Source organism: Macrosteles quadrilineatus, unplaced genomic scaffold (assembly GCF_028750875.1).
Source record: "Macrosteles quadrilineatus isolate MER2022 unplaced genomic scaffold, UCM_ALF_1.0 Scaffold_2__2_contigs__length_208266976, whole genome shotgun sequence".
Classification (NCBI taxonomy): domain Eukaryota; kingdom Metazoa; phylum Arthropoda; class Insecta; order Hemiptera; family Cicadellidae; genus Macrosteles; species Macrosteles quadrilineatus.
This window is the reverse complement of record NW_026542595.1, coordinates 116,891,686-116,910,748: the sequence shown is the minus strand read 5'-3', so window position 1 is coordinate 116,910,748 and position 19,063 is coordinate 116,891,686. Positions and strand designations below refer to the sequence as shown.

The 19,063-nt window shown below is 35.6% G+C and overlaps 3 protein-coding genes across 4 annotated transcripts; 1 reads left to right on the top strand and 2 right to left on the bottom strand.

Moving 5' to 3' along the window:
* Window positions 1-106: 106 nt before the first annotated feature.
* LOC128987494 (uncharacterized) lies at window positions 107-4,217 on the bottom strand. Of its 2 annotated transcripts, none has more exons than XM_054408368.1 (4): window positions 4,156-4,217; window positions 2,094-2,279; window positions 1,150-1,395; window positions 107-303 (listed from the first exon to the last, which is right to left on the bottom strand). In XM_054408368.1, the coding sequence occupies exons 1-4, from the start codon at window positions 4,211-4,213 to the stop codon at window positions 110-112; spliced, it is 684 nt and encodes a 227-aa protein (XP_054264343.1). In that variant the 5' UTR covers window positions 4,214-4,217; the 3' UTR covers window positions 107-109. The 2 variants fall into 2 exon arrangements, with proteins under 2 accessions (XP_054264343.1, XP_054264344.1); XM_054408369.1 differs by having other exon boundaries at window positions 107-285.
* A 1,873-nt stretch (window positions 4,218-6,090) lies between these two features.
* On the bottom strand, window positions 6,091-18,240 carry LOC128988060 (PBAN-type neuropeptides-like). Its single transcript, XM_054409244.1, has 4 exons — window positions 18,142-18,240; window positions 9,308-9,489; window positions 7,232-7,429; window positions 6,091-6,317 (listed from the first exon to the last, which is right to left on the bottom strand). The coding sequence occupies exons 2-4, from the start codon at window positions 9,360-9,362 to the stop codon at window positions 6,136-6,138; spliced, it is 435 nt and encodes a 144-aa protein (XP_054265219.1). The 5' UTR covers window positions 9,363-9,489; window positions 18,142-18,240; the 3' UTR covers window positions 6,091-6,135.
* LOC128986170 (venom serine carboxypeptidase-like) lies at window positions 15,423-18,415 on the top strand. Its single transcript, XM_054406354.1, has 2 exons — window positions 15,423-16,636; window positions 18,147-18,415. Exons 1-2 carry the CDS (start codon window positions 15,480-15,482, stop codon window positions 18,316-18,318), a joined length of 1,329 nt encoding a protein of 442 aa, XP_054262329.1. The 5' UTR covers window positions 15,423-15,479; the 3' UTR covers window positions 18,319-18,415.
* The last annotated feature ends 648 nt before the right edge of the window (window positions 18,416-19,063 follow it).

Genomic DNA, 19,063 nt, shown 5'->3' with positions numbered 1-19,063 from the left:
ATTGTTAGATTTGTGGAATCTTCTATAACTAAAGTAGATTGTTGCTTATGAATCTAACTTAAAGAGAAAGGTAGGTAGATGCATCATTGTTAAATTAAAATTTTATCATTTAATCTATATCACCATCATAAGAAACATTGTTTTTCAAATCATTTTGAGTGTCATAATCAGAAATTTCTCTTGGGACAGACCTTCCAAGCCTCGGGTTGAACATTCCAATCACTTTCCATGGTTTGTCTTCTTTTTCTCTTCTTCTCTCTCTTGGGAAGCCGTATTCCTGACTATCTGCAAACAATTTTGCATCTAGCTTTGAGATGATTTGTGCCTTCAAATTCCTACTGAATATTTTTTTACAAAAAATGTTAGGGTTACAGAAAATCATAAAAGAATACAACTAACTTGCCCAAAAGTTTTATGCGGTTGACAGCAGACAACTAGGTCACACATTAAACTTTATATTTGGCCTCTTTCATTAACAAAACTCAACTGTTACTCAAAGCACAGATGACACAATTAAAACCAGCTTAATTTGTGGCAAATTGAATCCGTCAATAACTTTTGTCCATAATCCAAAGTATCTTACTCTTTCTGTTAACAATCCTTGTCCACCCTACTCTGTGTGTGTTGTCTGCACCTTTCTATATTCCTACTCTCTCACAGGGCTTTGAACTAATCCACTCACCCCAAAAAATTTTTATCATTTTAGGGAATAAAGACGCTTTCAAACTAACACTGCTCGATCTGTGGAGCATGGGCGTATGGTAATCAAATAAATAAATAACAAACATTCCGTCGAGGAGTTTGTATACGGAGTTTCGTAAGAAGCTATCTCAAAAATATCTTTTCTTCACTCAGTCACTCGTTTCCTGGCGATGATGAGGCACGAATAAGGCCAAGAGGCAAAACATTGTCGCCTGAGCCAGGAAAACGATGTTAGGACACAGAAGCGGGGAACTCGACCAAATTAAACCCCCGGAGTAACCCAGCTCGGCTAGGCTATCAGGGACGTGTAACTCCCCGAGGCGACAAAATAACCAAACGCACCCAAAAGATTAGGTAAATTTCTGTAGCATAAAACAGCAGTGGCAACAATTACATTCAAATGTTTTAGTCGTGATTATATTTATATTTTTCACTCTATTGAACTACCTTCCGAATCCCACAACAAAGGATAATCGCCTTCAAAGTCTCGTTTCCCGAGTCGAGGAGAGAATGGACTTGCTGACTGCGTCTCTTGAAGCCGCTTGCCTAAGCGAGGCGTGTAGAAGCCTGTTCTCTTGCCAAGCCGAGGAGTGAAGAAGGACCTTCGCCCTTGAGTGTCGTACCATCGGAAAATGAGAGGGTTCTGAACCTCTGAGATGTCTCTTGAGTCGTCAGCTTCTTGCGGCTTTGCTCCTGGAAAATAAATGTCTTAGGTGATAATTTGTATGAGTTTTGCTGCACACAGGTGCATTCAAGATATGGATGTTGAAGTATAGAAGCAGCGGGAAGATTTTTGTTGCTTCAAAATACGTTGTATATACAAGACAAAATAGTTTCATGAAATCTTGTATTGAGTTTTACAATTAAGTACACTTTGGATAGACTTGATTTACTGAAGACTTTCATTGACTCTATTCAACAGTTCTCTATTCTCTTTCCAACGTACATTGTGATTTTTGTACATATGAATCACGTATAAAGAGTCTTATTTGAAATCTAGCGTTGTCTAATAGGATTCTCTAGTCCCAAAATAACGAAGGAATGCCTACGTAGAGCACAAGGGCTTAAGATTATGATTTTTTTTTAGGAAAGCAGGCTTATCTGAATGGGAAACAGAACACTTTACGCTATAGACAAAATATTAGAATATTTCAATGTCTCTGACATCATTTTCAACTAAAGAAGTTATGAGTTTAAGAGCAAAAAAATACTACGTTGTCTTTTGGGAAAAGGTTTTCAAAGACAAAGAGTCTGCATTGAGTATAAGAACTTTTGCCCAAAATTTTGAATTAATAGATCTACAATTTCCCTGCTATTGACAATTTTTTTTGTGCTTTGGTTGAAGTCAATACTGTATTCTATCGAACATCAAAATTGCCAACATCGTTTACCTGCAACCAATCCTCTGTCTGCATCCAAAAGTAAATAAGGGGAATCTTCTTCTTCTCGTTTCCCCAGTCGGGGAACGAAGTATTTCGCCCGTTTGCCCAACATTGGCCTGAAGTACACGGACAAGTCATGTTGTGTATTATCTTGTTTCTTTAATTTCCCAACCGAAGCATCGTAAGATTCTCCTCCTGTAAAAAAATTTCAACAATCCCTTTAAAAGTTTGTCTACTGTGTGTAATTTAACCATTTTAAAGTCGATTTATTATGCACATACAATCCCACATTACACATGGTCTTTGTGTGAAAAGAGGGAGATTAGGCATAAACCTAAAGAAAATTCTTTTTTTTTACATAAAGAAAGAAACAGTAAGGGTCAAGCTTAACTAAGAACATGATGAGTTAGCAAGAGAATCATTCATATACCAGAAACAAACATGAAAATATTTAGACGAATACAGTTTAAGTGGATAATGAAGGAGAACTATCATATGCAGCGATAAAGATTTTAAAATCAATTCCCCCAAAATTAAAGAGTGAGCCAACTAATTCAAATTTTGACCTTGTTAAAAAATTTTAAACTAAATATCTAATATATTTTATGGAAAAAAATTGTCTAATTAAGTGTAAGAAATTAAGAAACATTAGATGAATTGAGATGTTTTGATTTTTTGAAAACATTTCTCCACAGAAAAATAAATTTTTATCCTACACACAACTTCTGCAAGGATACTGATGCACTGTACTATATTCTGGTACAATTTGGGATGTTAAATTAATTTTCCATTGATAAATACTGAAAAAAAAACAAAATCAAAATAATATCATAATAGCAGTATTATGTATAACATGGTATCTTAACGTTAAAAACAAACAAATATTTAGCTGAGAGATGGAAGTTGTAATAAAACAGTCCCGTTTGAGATTTTACAGTCATATTCAATATCTCACTCCATAGAACATCAATCGAAATTTAATTGAGAACTAGTGTACATGTTGCTCGAATTCGAGCAATTGCAAAGTATTACAGGAGTTATTTCAAAACGAATAACAGTCATATTTACAATGAGTTTAAAAGAGTTGATTTAAAGATTACCGGTGTGTAACTCAGACCAAGTTTATATTCGTTATTGATAAACCTAAAACATTCCGGCCGGTTTTCTTCTTCTCAAAATGCCTCGCTGTACAGACAACACAGGCCATTGAAAGAGGACCAATTGAGAAAGAAAAGTTGTTTTGGGGTAGTGTTAGGGCGCATTTGTAACCTAATAGTTGAGATTGTCCAGGGTCAGGTGCTGACTACCTATACGCGCCACTTTTCTGTAGCTGCGGTCGTTATCACGATTATGCCTCCTGTCTATGGTTCGTTGTCGTCACGTCGGAGGCATTTAAAAGAAAAAAAAACAAATAAACAAATTATAGCTACACAAAACAACGATAAATGCACAAATTTAAGTTACAATCATGCTAACACGATCTGTCATAGGGACACAAAACAACGATAAATACACAAATTTAAGATACAACCATACTAACGCGATCCGTCTAGGAGGTTATGTTTACACAAACTGAAATAGTAAATGAATGTACAATGCGTTTCAATGAATTGAAAAATAAATAACAGCAATTAAATTATACAGCTGATCAAAATGTAAACAACTATGTTCTTCATAAGCATAACATGTGAACTTTCAAATCCACTGGGGCAGTGCCCAAGGGACTTTTTCAAAAATGTAAGGCCAGTTTGCAAATCTACGCGACACGCTCTTTCCAATGAGACGTCAATGGATAAAATCGGTTAAGAAATGGTGGAGGGGTTCAACCGACAAAGTTTCATGTAGCGTATTAATTATATAGATATGATTTCTAAATTCACTGCTAATAGTTCAAATACAAGAAAAAGTAATGACAAGACACACTTGATTTTGTTCGTTGGATTACTTAAAAGCAAGTATTTAATGTCTCAAAGCATAAACCAGTTTTTGATCAATCATTCCATTGAATAGGTAATCATGAGTTAAAAAGAAAAAGTTATCGTAATTTAAAAAAAATTATAAGTAACGTCACCTGAAATATAAACAGTTATTGCGAACAAAGTAGAGCACCTTACGACCAGGGACACCATTCTTGAACAGACGATGTTCAGCGGCAAATGTCCTTAAATACCCTACAGACGTCCTTAATTAAATTAGACTTAACGTAAACAAATTACCATCTAATCGGTATAACACCCAATCAAACTGTCAAACAGATGTTGTTTATATCCGTTTGGTCTTAGTAATTCCAAAAATATAAATGTTATAATTTTATTACATAACCAAATGAATAATTTAAAAGGGTTTGAAGAATTGTAGGGGTTATAATTTAAAAGGGTTTGAAGAATTTTAGGGGTTATAATTTAAAAGGGTTTGAAGAATTTTAGGGGTTTTTAATAGGGTTTAAATTAATTTGAAAGCTACAAGTTTTACTGAAAGGCGGTAGAAATGTATTTGGCACTTCATTCTCAAAATTGATTTACATTAAACTGTTGTTTATCATAAAATTGAGGATTGATAAAAGTTTTGTTAATGAATTTTACTATCATTGGTAGAGCTAATCAATAATTGAACCATCCAATGAATCATGAATGGATGATTGGATTCAAAATATTGTGCTTATCCTCCAAATTTTTTTTTTTTAATTTTTGCTCTTTTGTGTCTTGAATCAAACACTGCTGCAATATTTGAAATACAAATTTACTGTGCTTTAAGGTCTTAAACCTCACCTTTCTTTTCTATAGTTATTGAGATTACTTCTAAAAATTTAACCAGAGCCTTTGGTAGAACTAAATCAGATAAAACCTCTTCACATTTCTTCCACTTTTATGTCAAATCTAATTTCATATGATAAATTTACAAAGTCATAATAGAGATTTACACATATTATGCGGCAAAACCAAGTGAACCATCTTTTAGATATTTTTGGAAGGCAGTCTATTTAGCAGTTCTAAACCAAGAAAAAAATATTTTGTAAACTTTAAAGAACATAGAAACCTTTATGACTTTGATAAAAGTAGTTCAAGGGATCAAGTTATATTGAAAATGTTTATAATTTTTATTTTTTAGTTATTTAAAGGTGATAAACTCTTGAAGATTCCTAATGTCAAATTCTTCAGAAGTTTTAAACGTCTTTTCTCAAAAACATCGATCATCCCACCTTTAACTTATGCTCTAAATATGTCATTGTGTTGTATTAACACTTATCTTGGTAATTGATAACTAAAAATTTTTTTAAGATGCTTGAATGTTATATAAAAACAGAACATACTGTAGTATAGAAGATTATAAAATAGGCTAAAGAGAGGAAAAGGAAGGATTGAGTAGTACAATACTTAGTTGATGATACAATTCTCAAAACCATAGTAGCACTATCTTAAAAACTCAGCTATGGGTTTTGGACATTCAGAAAGTACCGTAATACGATTCAGAAACTGTACCAGTGAGTATGGTGAAATCGTTAACACCTGCGAATAATATAAAATCATGAACACCTCCCGTGCTCACAGGCATATCATCATCGCCACTCGTGATTCCCACAAAATCGTGAACAACTCCCGCAACTACGGGGGCGCCATCATTAATAGTTGAACATAAAAATTCAATTTTAATCTAGAAAAATTTTTTTTTTCAAAAGGTTGCAACCCTCCTTGGCCAGTGGTAAATCTGGCACTGGTATTTATAATAACTTGCTTTGGATAGTATATTCCCTGTGAGAAAACTGAAGTATCTGAAATAGATATTATGAAGATCACCCGTGTGATTTACAATTATCTACATTGTCTACCAAAACAAGTTCCTTTAGTTACATACAAGCTATTTCGTATCCTGAGAGGAATACATAAACATACCACATTCATTTTTATACTTTTTAAACCCCCGTAATTCTTTGAAATATACTCCCTCGTGTTTTTTATCAGGATCACTGGGAAAGTTGAAAATAAAAAACTCACAATGAAAATCAAAGTAGGTTACTTAACAAAGTTTATTGGTTGCACTATTTCACAGTCGCTCAGTGTTTGTCAGTACTCCGTTCAAACCTCTCGACAGGTTCCATCTCACGGCCGAGGCGAGGGGAGAACGGGAGGAGTTTACGACGCCGACCCAGCCTTGGAGCAAACGGAGGAGCTTTGGAGTTGTCTGGAACTTCTTCAACTTCCCGGAGTGACGAAGCGCTCTGTGACCCGTGAAGACCTACAACAAAGATTGTGGAGAAAAAATGAAAAGAAAGTGTGACGTTTTTCTTCAAACAAGATGGGAATGCCACCTAGGTGAAGGATTGCGACCCAAAAATGAGTGAAGTATGAGTGTAGAATGGAGTGAGATGATCTGTGTACCTTTGTTACTCATTAAGATCAGTTGTACCTATCCAGTATCAATAATTAAAAGCCCAATGATCAGGGACAGCTGGGTCCAGTTTCGAGCCATCAAAAAGATACTGACTTATCTCATGATCAATCCAGACACCTTTTGATTGTTAGGCGAGTTTATTTGAAAGCCTGATCATCAAGGACAGCTGGGTCCAATTTCGAACCATCAAAAAGTCAATGGCTTCTTTCTAATCAGTCAGATGTTACTTTACAACAAAAATGTAAAAATTCTGTCCTAGTAACCAAACCTATTGTGTAGTATTGTATTGTGTCCTTCAGTTTTCAATGGTTATTTATATTTGGAAAACATAGAATTGTATCCATCTTAGGTGAATGTTGTCCAATTAAAATTCAATCAGACAAGTGACAGTAAATTAATTTAACCTTATTTGCAGGTTTCCTCCGATTAGGGTGTTTCTCAATCTGAGCCGGATTTCGTCCAGCTAACCAAAAATCAGGGTCCAGCTACCAATGTTCAAATGAAGTAAGTTAAAAAAAAAGTATACAAGACAATGTTACTAGGTAAATGACTCATAATCTGCCGATCATTAGACTTGCCGAAATTATTTAAGTAAAGGATTACCGCAAACTTCAAAAAACTGCACTGAACTTAATTTCCATGGCGAATTTGTTTATTTTTTCTCCTTGAGGTGATTTAGATAATTGGCAATTGATGATTAGAGTTCTTATATTAACTAACTTAAAAAAAGCTTCAAACATGAAATAAAATAATTATACTTCTCAGAGGCACAAGAGCCCAGGGTGTGTCTTCTAGGACACTGATGAGAGAATCCTCCAGAACAGCACCCTGAGAGTCGCCCATATTCCTCTTGCGTCTCCCCAGACGGGGACCGAACCACAGGTATGGGTTCTGGGACTGCTGTCCATCCACGGACGCTGTTCCGTCAATGTACATCTCTGTGTACGGCTCCACTCCTGATAAACCCAGAGAAAAGGATTACAAACTAAGAGCTATTGAATGGAGGAGCCTTTTCCACATGCAGTGTATAGTAGAAACTTAACAACCTCAATAACAAGACCCTCAATAGGGAGTCACTCTTGTTAACAAGTTTTATTTTCAAATGCCCTTGAATTTTATTTTATATTACCCCTAATCAAATTTTAATGCATTCATTGATAAGAAGTCTACAGCTACAGTCTACTAGAATGACAGCTGGGTCCAGTTTTGAATTATCAAAAAGCTAATGACTATTCTCAGGATCTGTCTATCCAAAGAACAAGAATAAGACTTCTAACAAAACAACGGTCCTGGCACAAGCAAACTCCCCACGCTCGCAACACACGCCCGCCGCGCCGCGAGTGCAAACGCTACGATGTGAACCGGTACAGTGACTATTGTGTATATAAACTGTATATACAGTATAGTAGAATGTAAGTGTAGGATAGTGAACTCTGAAGATGCCACAACCTGTGGCGAAATGCGCATCAGGTATCAAAAACTACAAGAACTTCAAGGCAACAAAAACCAAAAAGGTAATTGATTAAAACTGTTCTTGAAACTGGGTTATATCACAAAAAATAATAAGACGTTGTTTGTAATAGTTTCAGAGAGATAATAAATTCCAACTTGTAATTTTATGTTTAACTTCTTAATTATTTACAACAGTTTCAGTGTAGGTAGCCAATTTTGGGAGTTTTTAAAATTCTTTGTAATTAGCATACATTTGCTTTATGTGTATTGTCCTGCTTTTAAATGTCTCCATTATAATATATCCTTTGTAGTGATTTTTTTAAGTTACAGACATTAACAAATAATTGTTTATATTATAATGTATGGATTTTCACAAGTTAATATATTATTTAGCAAGACTCCTAAAACGTAAACACACACTGAAAAATTTCCCCTAAAATTAGAAGAAAATATAACTCTACATCAGTGTACTCAATTTAACCACTTAAAACACCTACAGCAAATGAGGTGTCACTGATTATTTTACAACAGGATGTGAAGAGACGTACTTGCAACATCCAAAGTCAATGGTTCAATCTATTACAGTGCTCAGTCATTGTTCCTTTTGTCAGATTTAAGTACACAATCATTTATATAAATAGTAATTGTTAAAACTGCAAAAAGATCAATTAAATTTAAATTCAAACATTTTCCAAACTTATTTTAGACCGACTAACATTTCAATGTATACATAGCAAGCAATCATAGCTATTGATCTTCAACTAAATACTTTCAAAATACAGTACTTGATTCGTCACTGCCGCATTTTCAGATGTATTGCTTGTACGAATCTTCATAAATTACATTTCAATTATCAATTATCAATCAATTTCAGATCGAATGCATAACATTTGTCAACAAATAGATATGAATAAACATTTTTTTTGCAGAAAAATGAACAATGCTTTATTTTCAGTAATAATTAACTTACAAGATCAATAAATCTAAATTTACAAATGTTCTAAAAATTAGGATTCGTTCAATATATATGTCGAATGCCTGCTCCAATTCTTGAGCAGATCTCCATTTGTTTCTAGATCTTCTCAAGTACATGCTCGGTGCCCTTAAAATTGAGCATGTCAACCTCACTCTAATCTAATTAACATAAAAATAAATGAATAAACATAAATCAAATAAACAATAAACATTTACGTCTAAGTTTGTTAAATTTATCGACTTGTGTGTTTCTCTATTCATCCTTAATGTTTTATTTAAGAGGATACACCAGAGGAGGTGACAGTTTCCGTGAAACATGAAAAGGGTTAAATCTTTAAGAGAATATTGCAAAGTAGCAAATAAAAGCTATATTACTAACTGCCGAGAAGGACCATATCCATACTCACCTGGTGTTAACGACACCAGCAACGCCAGACAACTACAGGTCACCAGTAGGTCCATGACTCCCTGTGACAGAGGTTGGGAAGAGTTATATACCTATCACACCACCCTGCAGCCACCTCTCACGTATCCTCTCTACAGGGGTCCGGCACCGGGACAGTAAACAAATCACCACCCACCCACCTCACTGTGAAGAAGAGGTCAAATTGTTTAGCGTAAAATTTGTAATTTAATTTATTTATTCACAAGGTTAAAGTTGTATTTACTAAAAAAATTGTGTACCATCTTCACATTCTATGCTATATTCTAGCCGGAAACAGTTTTACATACTTCAGGCTAAGAATTGAGGGTCGTAGATTTATCACTTTGATTGAATTTATTGGTGATTGGCGGGATTTGAACTCAGGACCTTGGGGACTGAAGGCCAGCAGTCTACCAGCTTCTCGCCCCCTGTGGTTAATTTGAGTATTGTTGATGAACCAAGGGGTTTTATGGATGGTTGTCTGGGTAACTGAGTTGTTATAGTGCTTGCCTCCAGATTGCTGATTCAATCAAAAGTAAGGTTAATTCTGTGTTAATTTACAAAATCCATATGTGATTGTGCTAATAATATCGAAAAACATAACTTCAATATTGACGCACTTAATGTACATTAAATAACAGCATGTTCTCTCTGAGAAAAATATCTGAGACTAGGTCATATACAACAGATAACCAATTCATTATACAAAGTGGAGGCTGTGTCCAAAGTCAATAAGGCACCCTCTGAAATCAAGAAAGGAGAAAAATGGAGTACAGGAAAACCTCATTCAAGATTAATGAGCTAACAAGAAATAAAAAAAAGATTTACTGAGTGTAGCCATTTTGATAATATTGCATACATATGTAATCAAGTACATGTACGAGTTAGTGTGTTTTTGTGTGTTTTCTGAATGAAACCCACGTAATCGTGCCATCAATCACCCTGCAGGAGGTCGCCAAATCGTTGTCTGTCACCGACCCAATCTAAACTCACTGTTTATTTGATTTTATCCATTCTTATTGAGGGTGGTTCTAAAAATATTCAATTAAATTGTGTTTTGGAACATATCGTTAACAATTAGATCAATGGTTCAAATAATTCGTGCTTCCAATTATTCTGTGGCAATTAAAATACTCTAAGGTGTCTATTTTAGCTGAATACGATAGGTGTATAATATTTTATGATGGAGTGAGAGGATCTGTGTAGCTTTGATACTGACTAAGATCAGCTGTTTATTTAGCCAATGATTATATAGAGCAGCTGGAACAGATCATTTTCAGGATCAAACTATTGGCAACCTTTATATTTTTGTGCGGGCAATTTAATCACCCCACCCCTTGCAAAGTAGAAAACCCCCTTTTTGTATGCAGAGGGTTTATATTCATTGCTAAAACTAACAATATCCAAAACCACTGCTCTTAATTATCTCGTCTCCAGCTCGTTTGTAATTGTATCGCTGTAGTCACGTGATATACTCAGGGGTCACGTAGCATCTACAAGCCTCGTACTTCTTCTTCTTCACGCGTAATTGGCGTTGGCGCCGCTGACGCGCCACCGTCGCACAACGCCGGCGCCCGGGCGCTGCAAGACTAAACCAGGAAACACCCTTATAATTCATCCGCTCTGCATACCTGTCCCCTAGCTGCTACATTAACACGCTCCTAATTACGTTAAATATAGTCGTATGGTGGGGGATTCAGTAAGGGTAGTTTTTTCTAATGCAGTTGATGCAAGATTACACGTTTATTTTAGATAAAGTTAAATAAATATTGCATGAAGCAGTAGCAATTGTAGTATGTTAGTTCTATTTTTTTATCAATTGAATTAAAATTAACAACGACAAAACCCAACCAACTAAATACCATAAACCGTCACTGACATTTCATCATAAAACCCTAATCTCATCCCATGAAAACAAACTAAAACCATGAAACCCTAATCTCACCAGAGAGCCAATTTGCTAAACTGTAATACACATTACACAACGTTCATTTCTTACTACTCACATCTCTTATGAAAGCTCCCACCAAGGAAAAAGAGAACTGGATCTCAGAAAAGAGCAGCCTCAGTGGGTTCATCGGGTTTGGCACGTCACGTTCACAAGAGATCCAGTGATCCAGACATTTCCCATAATGCACAACTCATATAAAATTGGGAGTTGTCCATATGCACATTCTTTGGAAGAAGTGTCTTAGTCCTGCAATATTTTCGGTCCATAGTAGTCTTTTCTTCTTGTCTATGCCGGTGGAATCTTTACGGGAGGAATTGCATTAGGAAGTACCTAAACGCTTTTAGGGTAAGCGGTCCAAATTGTGTTGTGGATGTGTCGGGAATCGAACCCGTCATTATCAAGCAACACAAATGCGTTTTTTTTCGAAGCCGCACACCGGATTCAAATAACTTTTACGGTAAAATACACAAAGTTTCAGCTCATGACGCTCCAAATCCCCTCAAATCCACAGTTCCAGGGTGGTCCACGTTCCGCGTTCCGCGTTCCCAAGTCTAGCGGAACGTCCAGGATGAGTAAACAAACCCTTGGTCAGTCATGGTCAGTCGCCTCTGTGACACCTCGGGGGCAAGACACTCGATCTACCAATTAACTCATTAGGGGAAACTGCAAGTTCTCTCAGGCCAATTTCTAACCGAAAGACATTTTGACAGCTGGTATTTCACGCTTCACATTTCTGCAATTTGAGCCTATTAGAGTTGTGAACTTGATGTAGTATGTATTTTTCGTTTTACAAAATATTCCTGTGACGAACAACGTTTTCGAATGTAGAATAATTTGTTTCATTCGCCGTATACTCAGTAGGTAAGCGGAATCGACCAAAGATCTAAAACCTCCATTACGTTTTAAATTATCAGAGTGGATTTTTTTATTTTGCTAATAAATATCTGAACTACTGTCAAGAGTTATTGGAAATAAGGATAGAAATCGTTAAATGATTTAACACCTGTGATAACCGAAGTACGATATATATTAAAATTTGATTTTTTCTTTGCAAAGAATGTATTTTTAACTATGAAAAACTATGGACCAAAATTGTTATTTTATTATGATAGTAATTTTAGTCCTTTGATATTAACGTTGGACGAATATATTGTATCATATCTTGGACGTATCATCCCTAGACCGAGATTAAAAAATTCATAGTCATTTTAGTCAATTTCAAAAGGATTCGTTATCATAATCGCAACAGAAGAACGGCAAGCATTCAATATTGTAGCGAAGCCTGTGAAAAAAATAAACTTCAGCAAATTGTAGCAAAAAAAATCACAAATACGAAATTTGGTTCAGTTATACAATTATTAAAATGCTAAATATTTAAATATCAAACGAAAATACAAACGGAAAACCGAACATAAACCATATATCGGTGCAAATACTATTTAATTGATTTTATCTTAATTTAAACCTAAAACAATTGTATTGACATAAATAATTCCTATTCCAGTTTTAAATAAATAACTACCATTAGCAACTATATCATCCAAGTAGGATTTTAAATAGTCTACATGATCAAACTACTACACAAGAGGTATAGTGATTTAAAGGCAGGGCCGGATTTCCCAATAGGCCCGGTAGGCCCGGGCCTATGGGCGCAAGCTCCCAGAGGGCGCAAGGCCGAGAGGAAGACATATTTTTAAAATATTAAAAAATAAAAATAAATAGTCATAGTTGATAGAAAAAACTCTGGCTAATAAAGCATTCTGATTCTGAAGTTTATAGGAAGAAATAATTGTTAGAAGATTTAAACTATTTTTCAGAATTACGCATCAATTTCGTTACAACATTGGTAACGAACATTGGTACGGGAGTAGGCTGTAGGGATATTGTCGAGCGCCCGAGTGGTACGCATCGTATTGCCACTATGTTGGCTCGGTGCTACTGATCGGAGTGATTATGGTAGCATGCGTGCTAGACACTGTTACCACCAAACACACAAAACAAAAGTTATTGACTAATCTTTTGATTAGTTTACAACAATCTGCAGGATCCAGTTAAAATATATAATACGTTGTGTTGAATATATAAAAAAATGATCAATTTATCTTTAAAATTAACGAAAAAATATTAATCTCAGTTTACAACAGGTTTTCGACAAATTAAATACCTTCCAAAGCACCATTAATGCTGTAATTTTCTCCTCAGACCTAAGGATCGATATGGTTATAGTAATACCAGAAACAAAAGAACCCTGGGCCGTTTCGAGCCGCGCAGGTTTGATAGCCGGAATATTGCTCTGTTTTGCTTTGGAAATATAACCTAGATGCAGTACCACCATAGATTAAATATAACTCAAGTCGACTAGCTATCACATTGTTGATTCATTATTTTCATGTCTAGTTCACGTTGGTGACACTGAACGTTAGTTTTGACATACTTTTGTTTCTATAATTTTAGGGTTAGTTCTATGATGTGTGTTTTAATTTCTTGTAATATAACCAGGAGACGACCTATTGTTTATGATTACATCGTTTTATTTAGGATAAACTAAGTTTAAATAACAAGAATTGTTATAATGAGCTAGTCCATAATGATGACAAATCTACTAAAGGAGTATGTTTAATCTATGGTATCACGTACTGTATGGAGTTCATGTTTTTGGGCCTGAAATTGGAATCAATGGCCATGTTTTTTGCAGGAATGCTCGGTGGGTTGAGTTGTATTGTTTCAGTCCCACAAACGTGAGCATTTACTAAAAGCATAAAATTGCTAAAAGTGTTTAAGACTGCACTTTATTAAGGAAAACGAGTCAATTCTTCAAAAAAAACTTGCAATGATATAATTCCGACCAGGAGTGGTATTCAAGCAATTAACTTAGGCCTATGTGCGTGATAACTGTGGCCAGACTAGGGGCGGAAAATTATTTGGGCCTAGGGGCGCCAAAATGCTAAATCCGGCCCTGTTTAAAGGGTCTAAAAGTGGATTTGTATCTGTAAATTACTAATTCCATCCTGGACACCGAATTATGCTGACATCATTTGCCATTCGATTAATATTACTGTCAACGTTGGATGGTATCAATAACAAGGATTGGACTGTCACCTAAAAAAAAAACAAAAATTTGACAAAGACGTTAACAATCAGAATATAATTAAGTCCCTAAACGTCAAGAGCACGACTTTCCCGCCAGTTTGACCCGACTTTGACAAATCTCCCGCGATTTAGCGCACCATTGGCGCCACCTCCCCCTCCCCTGTCGGAAGTCCCTGAATTACACTAGGTGACACCCGACCCTTCAGAGTCTTTATAACCACTTAGGCCAGGAAGAGGGAAGTAGACACGTAATATCTGGGGTAAATTATTTTTTACTATTTCAGTGTTTGCAAAGGGTTGCACTATCCCTTTTAAGGGTCTCAATTCGTACGGGGTTTGGACATTACTACAAAGTGGGTGTCGGCGAATTCGGTCTTTGTGGTTGAAGGGTTAGTTTTTTTTAGAAAGAACCGGACTTCTTGTAAGAGATTTAGTAGTAAAGGAGGCACGAGAAACATCGTGTAATTTTTAATACAGTGGTAATCACTAAAGTTGAAAGTTTAAAAAACTAAATTATAGGGAACTTGTTAAGGGATAATTTATACATTCTTTAGCTATCTAAACTCAATTGAGATAAAAATAAGCAATTTTTTAAATTTTGGGTAAAATGCGTAGAAGAATGTATTGTACAATCTACTATATTCTGGTTAATTCAATCTTTCAATAATACTTGGATTATTAATTCAATCTTTCAATAATACTTGGATTATCAACAATTGATTATCATTTTGACTATTTCATTCTACCCTAGAATAAAATAATTGCACTTAACCAATTTGTAATAATAATAGTACTAACAAGGATACGGAGAATGTACTAAACTATTTTTGCCAATCTACAATTGAGAATGTTTTGTCACCTTTCATATCTATTTTCAACTTTCGTTCTTGTCTAAATAATCGATTGGTTATGGCACGATTATTCGTGGGTTCTGGTGAATTGTTAGCTCGCATGACAATGTGTGAATGATTACTTTGCAACAGACTGTTTAAACAGCTGATAACATTATAAATAGGTAGTTGCCAACAGCGAAGACAATTATTCCATTCGTCTTGGAACTATCTTGTAGCTCCCACCGTGTTAGGTCCAATGTTCAAGAGTGAAGGTGCGAACAATGTTTAGAAAATTATTAATTTTATCCTTTACAATAGGCTTGAGTGTTGTGACATGTGTTTCGAACGAGGTTCTGATTCTAACGTCTTTGATCGAAAGTGGCAAGATCGCAGAAGCTCAACAAAAGTCTAGAGTTAGTCCTGATATCAACGGCGTGAAAAGCTACACTGGATTTTTAACTGTTGACAAAGATTGCGGGAACAATCTTTTCTTTTGGTTTTTTCCTGCGGAAGTCAACTGGGAAAACGCTCCGGTTTTACTCTGGTTGACAGGAGGACCAGGAACCAGTTCTTGTTACGGACTCTTCGCGGAGGTCGGGCCCTTCCGGTGGAAAAACAACACTAAGGAACTGATAGAGAACAAGAACAGATGGACAAAAGACTTTAACGTTATTTTCCTCGACCAACCTGTTGGAACTGGTTTTAGTTACACGGAGAGAAACTGCTACGCGAAGACCAACAAAGAGATCGCAAAACAAGTGTATTCGGCTCTCGTACAATTTTTTCATCTTTTCCCAAATTTACGGAAGAACAGCTTTTCCCTGGTTGGGGACTCTTACGCAGGCACCTATCAAACGGCGATAGGACGTGAGATAGACGAACGAAATTGCGATTCCAAGGTGAAAATAAACTTGAAAGGCGTTCTTCTTGGGAACCCTTACTTGGACTTGAGTTGTCTCAGCTACGCTTCGAATTGGTACGAAGCGGGATTCATAGAAGAGGATAGCAGAGACAGAATCGTGAAATACCAAGGGATCAGAAATAAATACATACAAGAGAAAAACAGCGAGAAAGCTAATGAGTACGAGAACAAAATTTGGAATGAAGAGTTCAGCCAAATAGGGTTGCCGAGCATGTTTAATTACCTTTACGACGAAGAGATAACCATGGGTTTCAAACACTTCGTGACTGACGAGAAAACAAGAAAGTTGCTGAAAGTTGGCAACACGAAATACAACGTGACATCTTACTTTGGAACGGTGGCCAAAGTTCTTGAGCCGGAGTTGATAGTGTCTGCGATTCCCAATGTCAAATATTTGCTGGACAAGAACTACTTGGTGGCGTTCTACACAGGCCAGCTGGACGTCCAGTGTATTTACTCATCGTTGAACTGTGTGTTGGACCAGCTGAACCACGCGGAATATCAGAAAGCTAAAAGGTCAGTAAGGTAAATGCACCAGTAGCTGACAGTGCTCCAGAAGCTGACAGTTTGAGTTTCTTTACATTATAATGCGGTCTCTTAAAAATATTTACACATGATTGCATTGTTAGAAGAACATATGTTTATTCTTGATTTGTTTACAAACAAATCAGCGAAATTCAGCCCATACTCGCTGAATGGTGGTGGTTTGAAAGCAACCCTGTCTGTACACATCACATTTAGTCGATCCCCTTCGTGAAATTGTTAAGAAGGTAAGTTTGGTTTTTTGTAATTTCGCTAAATTTCTTAAATAGTATTAATGATTAGGCTCATTATTTTTATCAGTTATACCTTTTTTGACAATTTCATGATAAAATTGGGGTGTTAGGGGTTTTGGATTTAAAATTATATCAATGTCAGGCTTTGGTACTCAAAAGCTATACAAGTTCCACTAGCTGACAGGGGATATTTGCTACTTGCACAATATTAAATTGGTTTTACCCATCGAAATTTGCATGCTATTTATAATTTATGTGATCTCGCATTTTTATAAAATGGTTTTGATTTTTTAATTAATAAGCCAAATTATCTTTAAAAAATGTATATTTTTTAGAATATATATAAAATATATATATATATATTTTAATGTAAATATTTTTTATTTTTAAATATGTAAAATAAATTTTCTTAATAACGTTTTACATGATTTTATAATTTAATTATTAAGTTAGATTTTATTCGTCTTATAAATTATAAAACCCTTAGGTTTAGCAGCTAGTACATTTATAGTTCCAGTGTCAGCTACTGGGACAACTGACAGTCAGCTACTGGTACAAGCACTTTTTTCACTGTCAGCCACTGGAACACGTACAAAGGTTGAATTAAGTTTAAAAATGTTATAAAATATATTTAAAAACCCCTTTTTGTATGACAAATTTGAAAACTACACTAAATTTAGAATCACATAAAATCCGTAATATCTCTTAAGTTCCTATTTATTCAAAACCACGGATTATTAAGTGCGTATAGTTTCTTATACTGTCAGCTACTGGTGCGTTTACCTTATTCTCTTTATGTCATATTTTATCATGATTATTGCTATTTATATTTTACTACCGGCCTTAGTAGTCAAAGCTTGGGCCCAGTTGTCCTTGACCACCCTTTTGTTGAACGGTCCTGGCTGGACCAGCTCACTCCCACAAAAAAACCACCTTAAAATCACTAAATGTATAAGTATGTACTAAAAAACGTAAAACTGTTATTTTAGTTTTTTGAAAATCAATTGTATCGGTTTAGAAAAGTTTCTCAAGCATGGCTAAATCATGCTGTTTTTTTCATAATGTCTGTCCAATTATATTTGAATTTTGAAAATTTTATTCAAACTATACACTACAAATAAGAAGTAAGATTTAGGTATAGAAAGAAAGGTTTTCGAAAGCATTTGGAGTTCGAAATACTTTGAACTCTGTAGAACTTTTCAGTACAAGTTGGTATCAGCAAACTTTACTGACAACTGTCCTTACCCCAGGAAGAAGTGGTACGTGGACGGTCGTCTGGCAGGATGGGTGAGGCAAGGGTCAAACCTGATGTCAGTCGTGGTGAGAGACGCTGGTCACGTGGTTCCAGTGGACCAAGGGGAGGCCGCTTTAGCGTTGGCAAAAGGATGTCTTGGAAGTGACAAACTCGACCTCCAGAAGTAACCTGGATAAAATGTCCATCAGAGCTGACAAATTGAGAAAGGGGTTTTTTAAGAAGAAGGGCCTTTCTTGGAATAAACTGACATTATGAACATTGTAATTTTTCCCCTTTTATAGTACGATATGTTTTATTTCGTGTCCAGCTAAGTATAAGCTTTTAAAGTATTGGGCGTTATATATTCAATGCGTAGTTTATCATGTAATGAAGTTTGACAATAAACGTGTCAAGTTTTTCTAAGTATATTTATTTTAGACTGGCTGGGTAGCTGAGTGGTTGCGGTGCTCGCCTAGCAATCAAAAGGTCGCCGGTTCGATCCTGTAAAAAGTAGCTGTTTGATGGTTTGAAACACTGGACTCAGCTATCGATGAACTGTCTGTCCCTGACCTGGCTTTAAATAAATGGTTGTGCTGACTAATGAAACAGCTGATCTTAGTCAGTATAAAATGTACACAGATAATCTCCCACCATTCTACACTCATCGTTCACAAATTTCGGTTGAAATACGCACCTAGGTGGCGTCCCCAACTCAATTGATAATTGATTATACAAATTTTCCACAACCTTAAGATATCATTACACCACTAACCTTACTGACCAAAACCCCAACTTTTTCGATTTCAAGAGATCATCAATCAACCTATCGTCAAAGCATACTCTATTTGTATACTACTTGTAACCCAGATTGTTTTTAAGCCCTAAACAAATTCTCACGCAATCAAAAAGGCTTGCCGCCAAAACCTGTGTCTC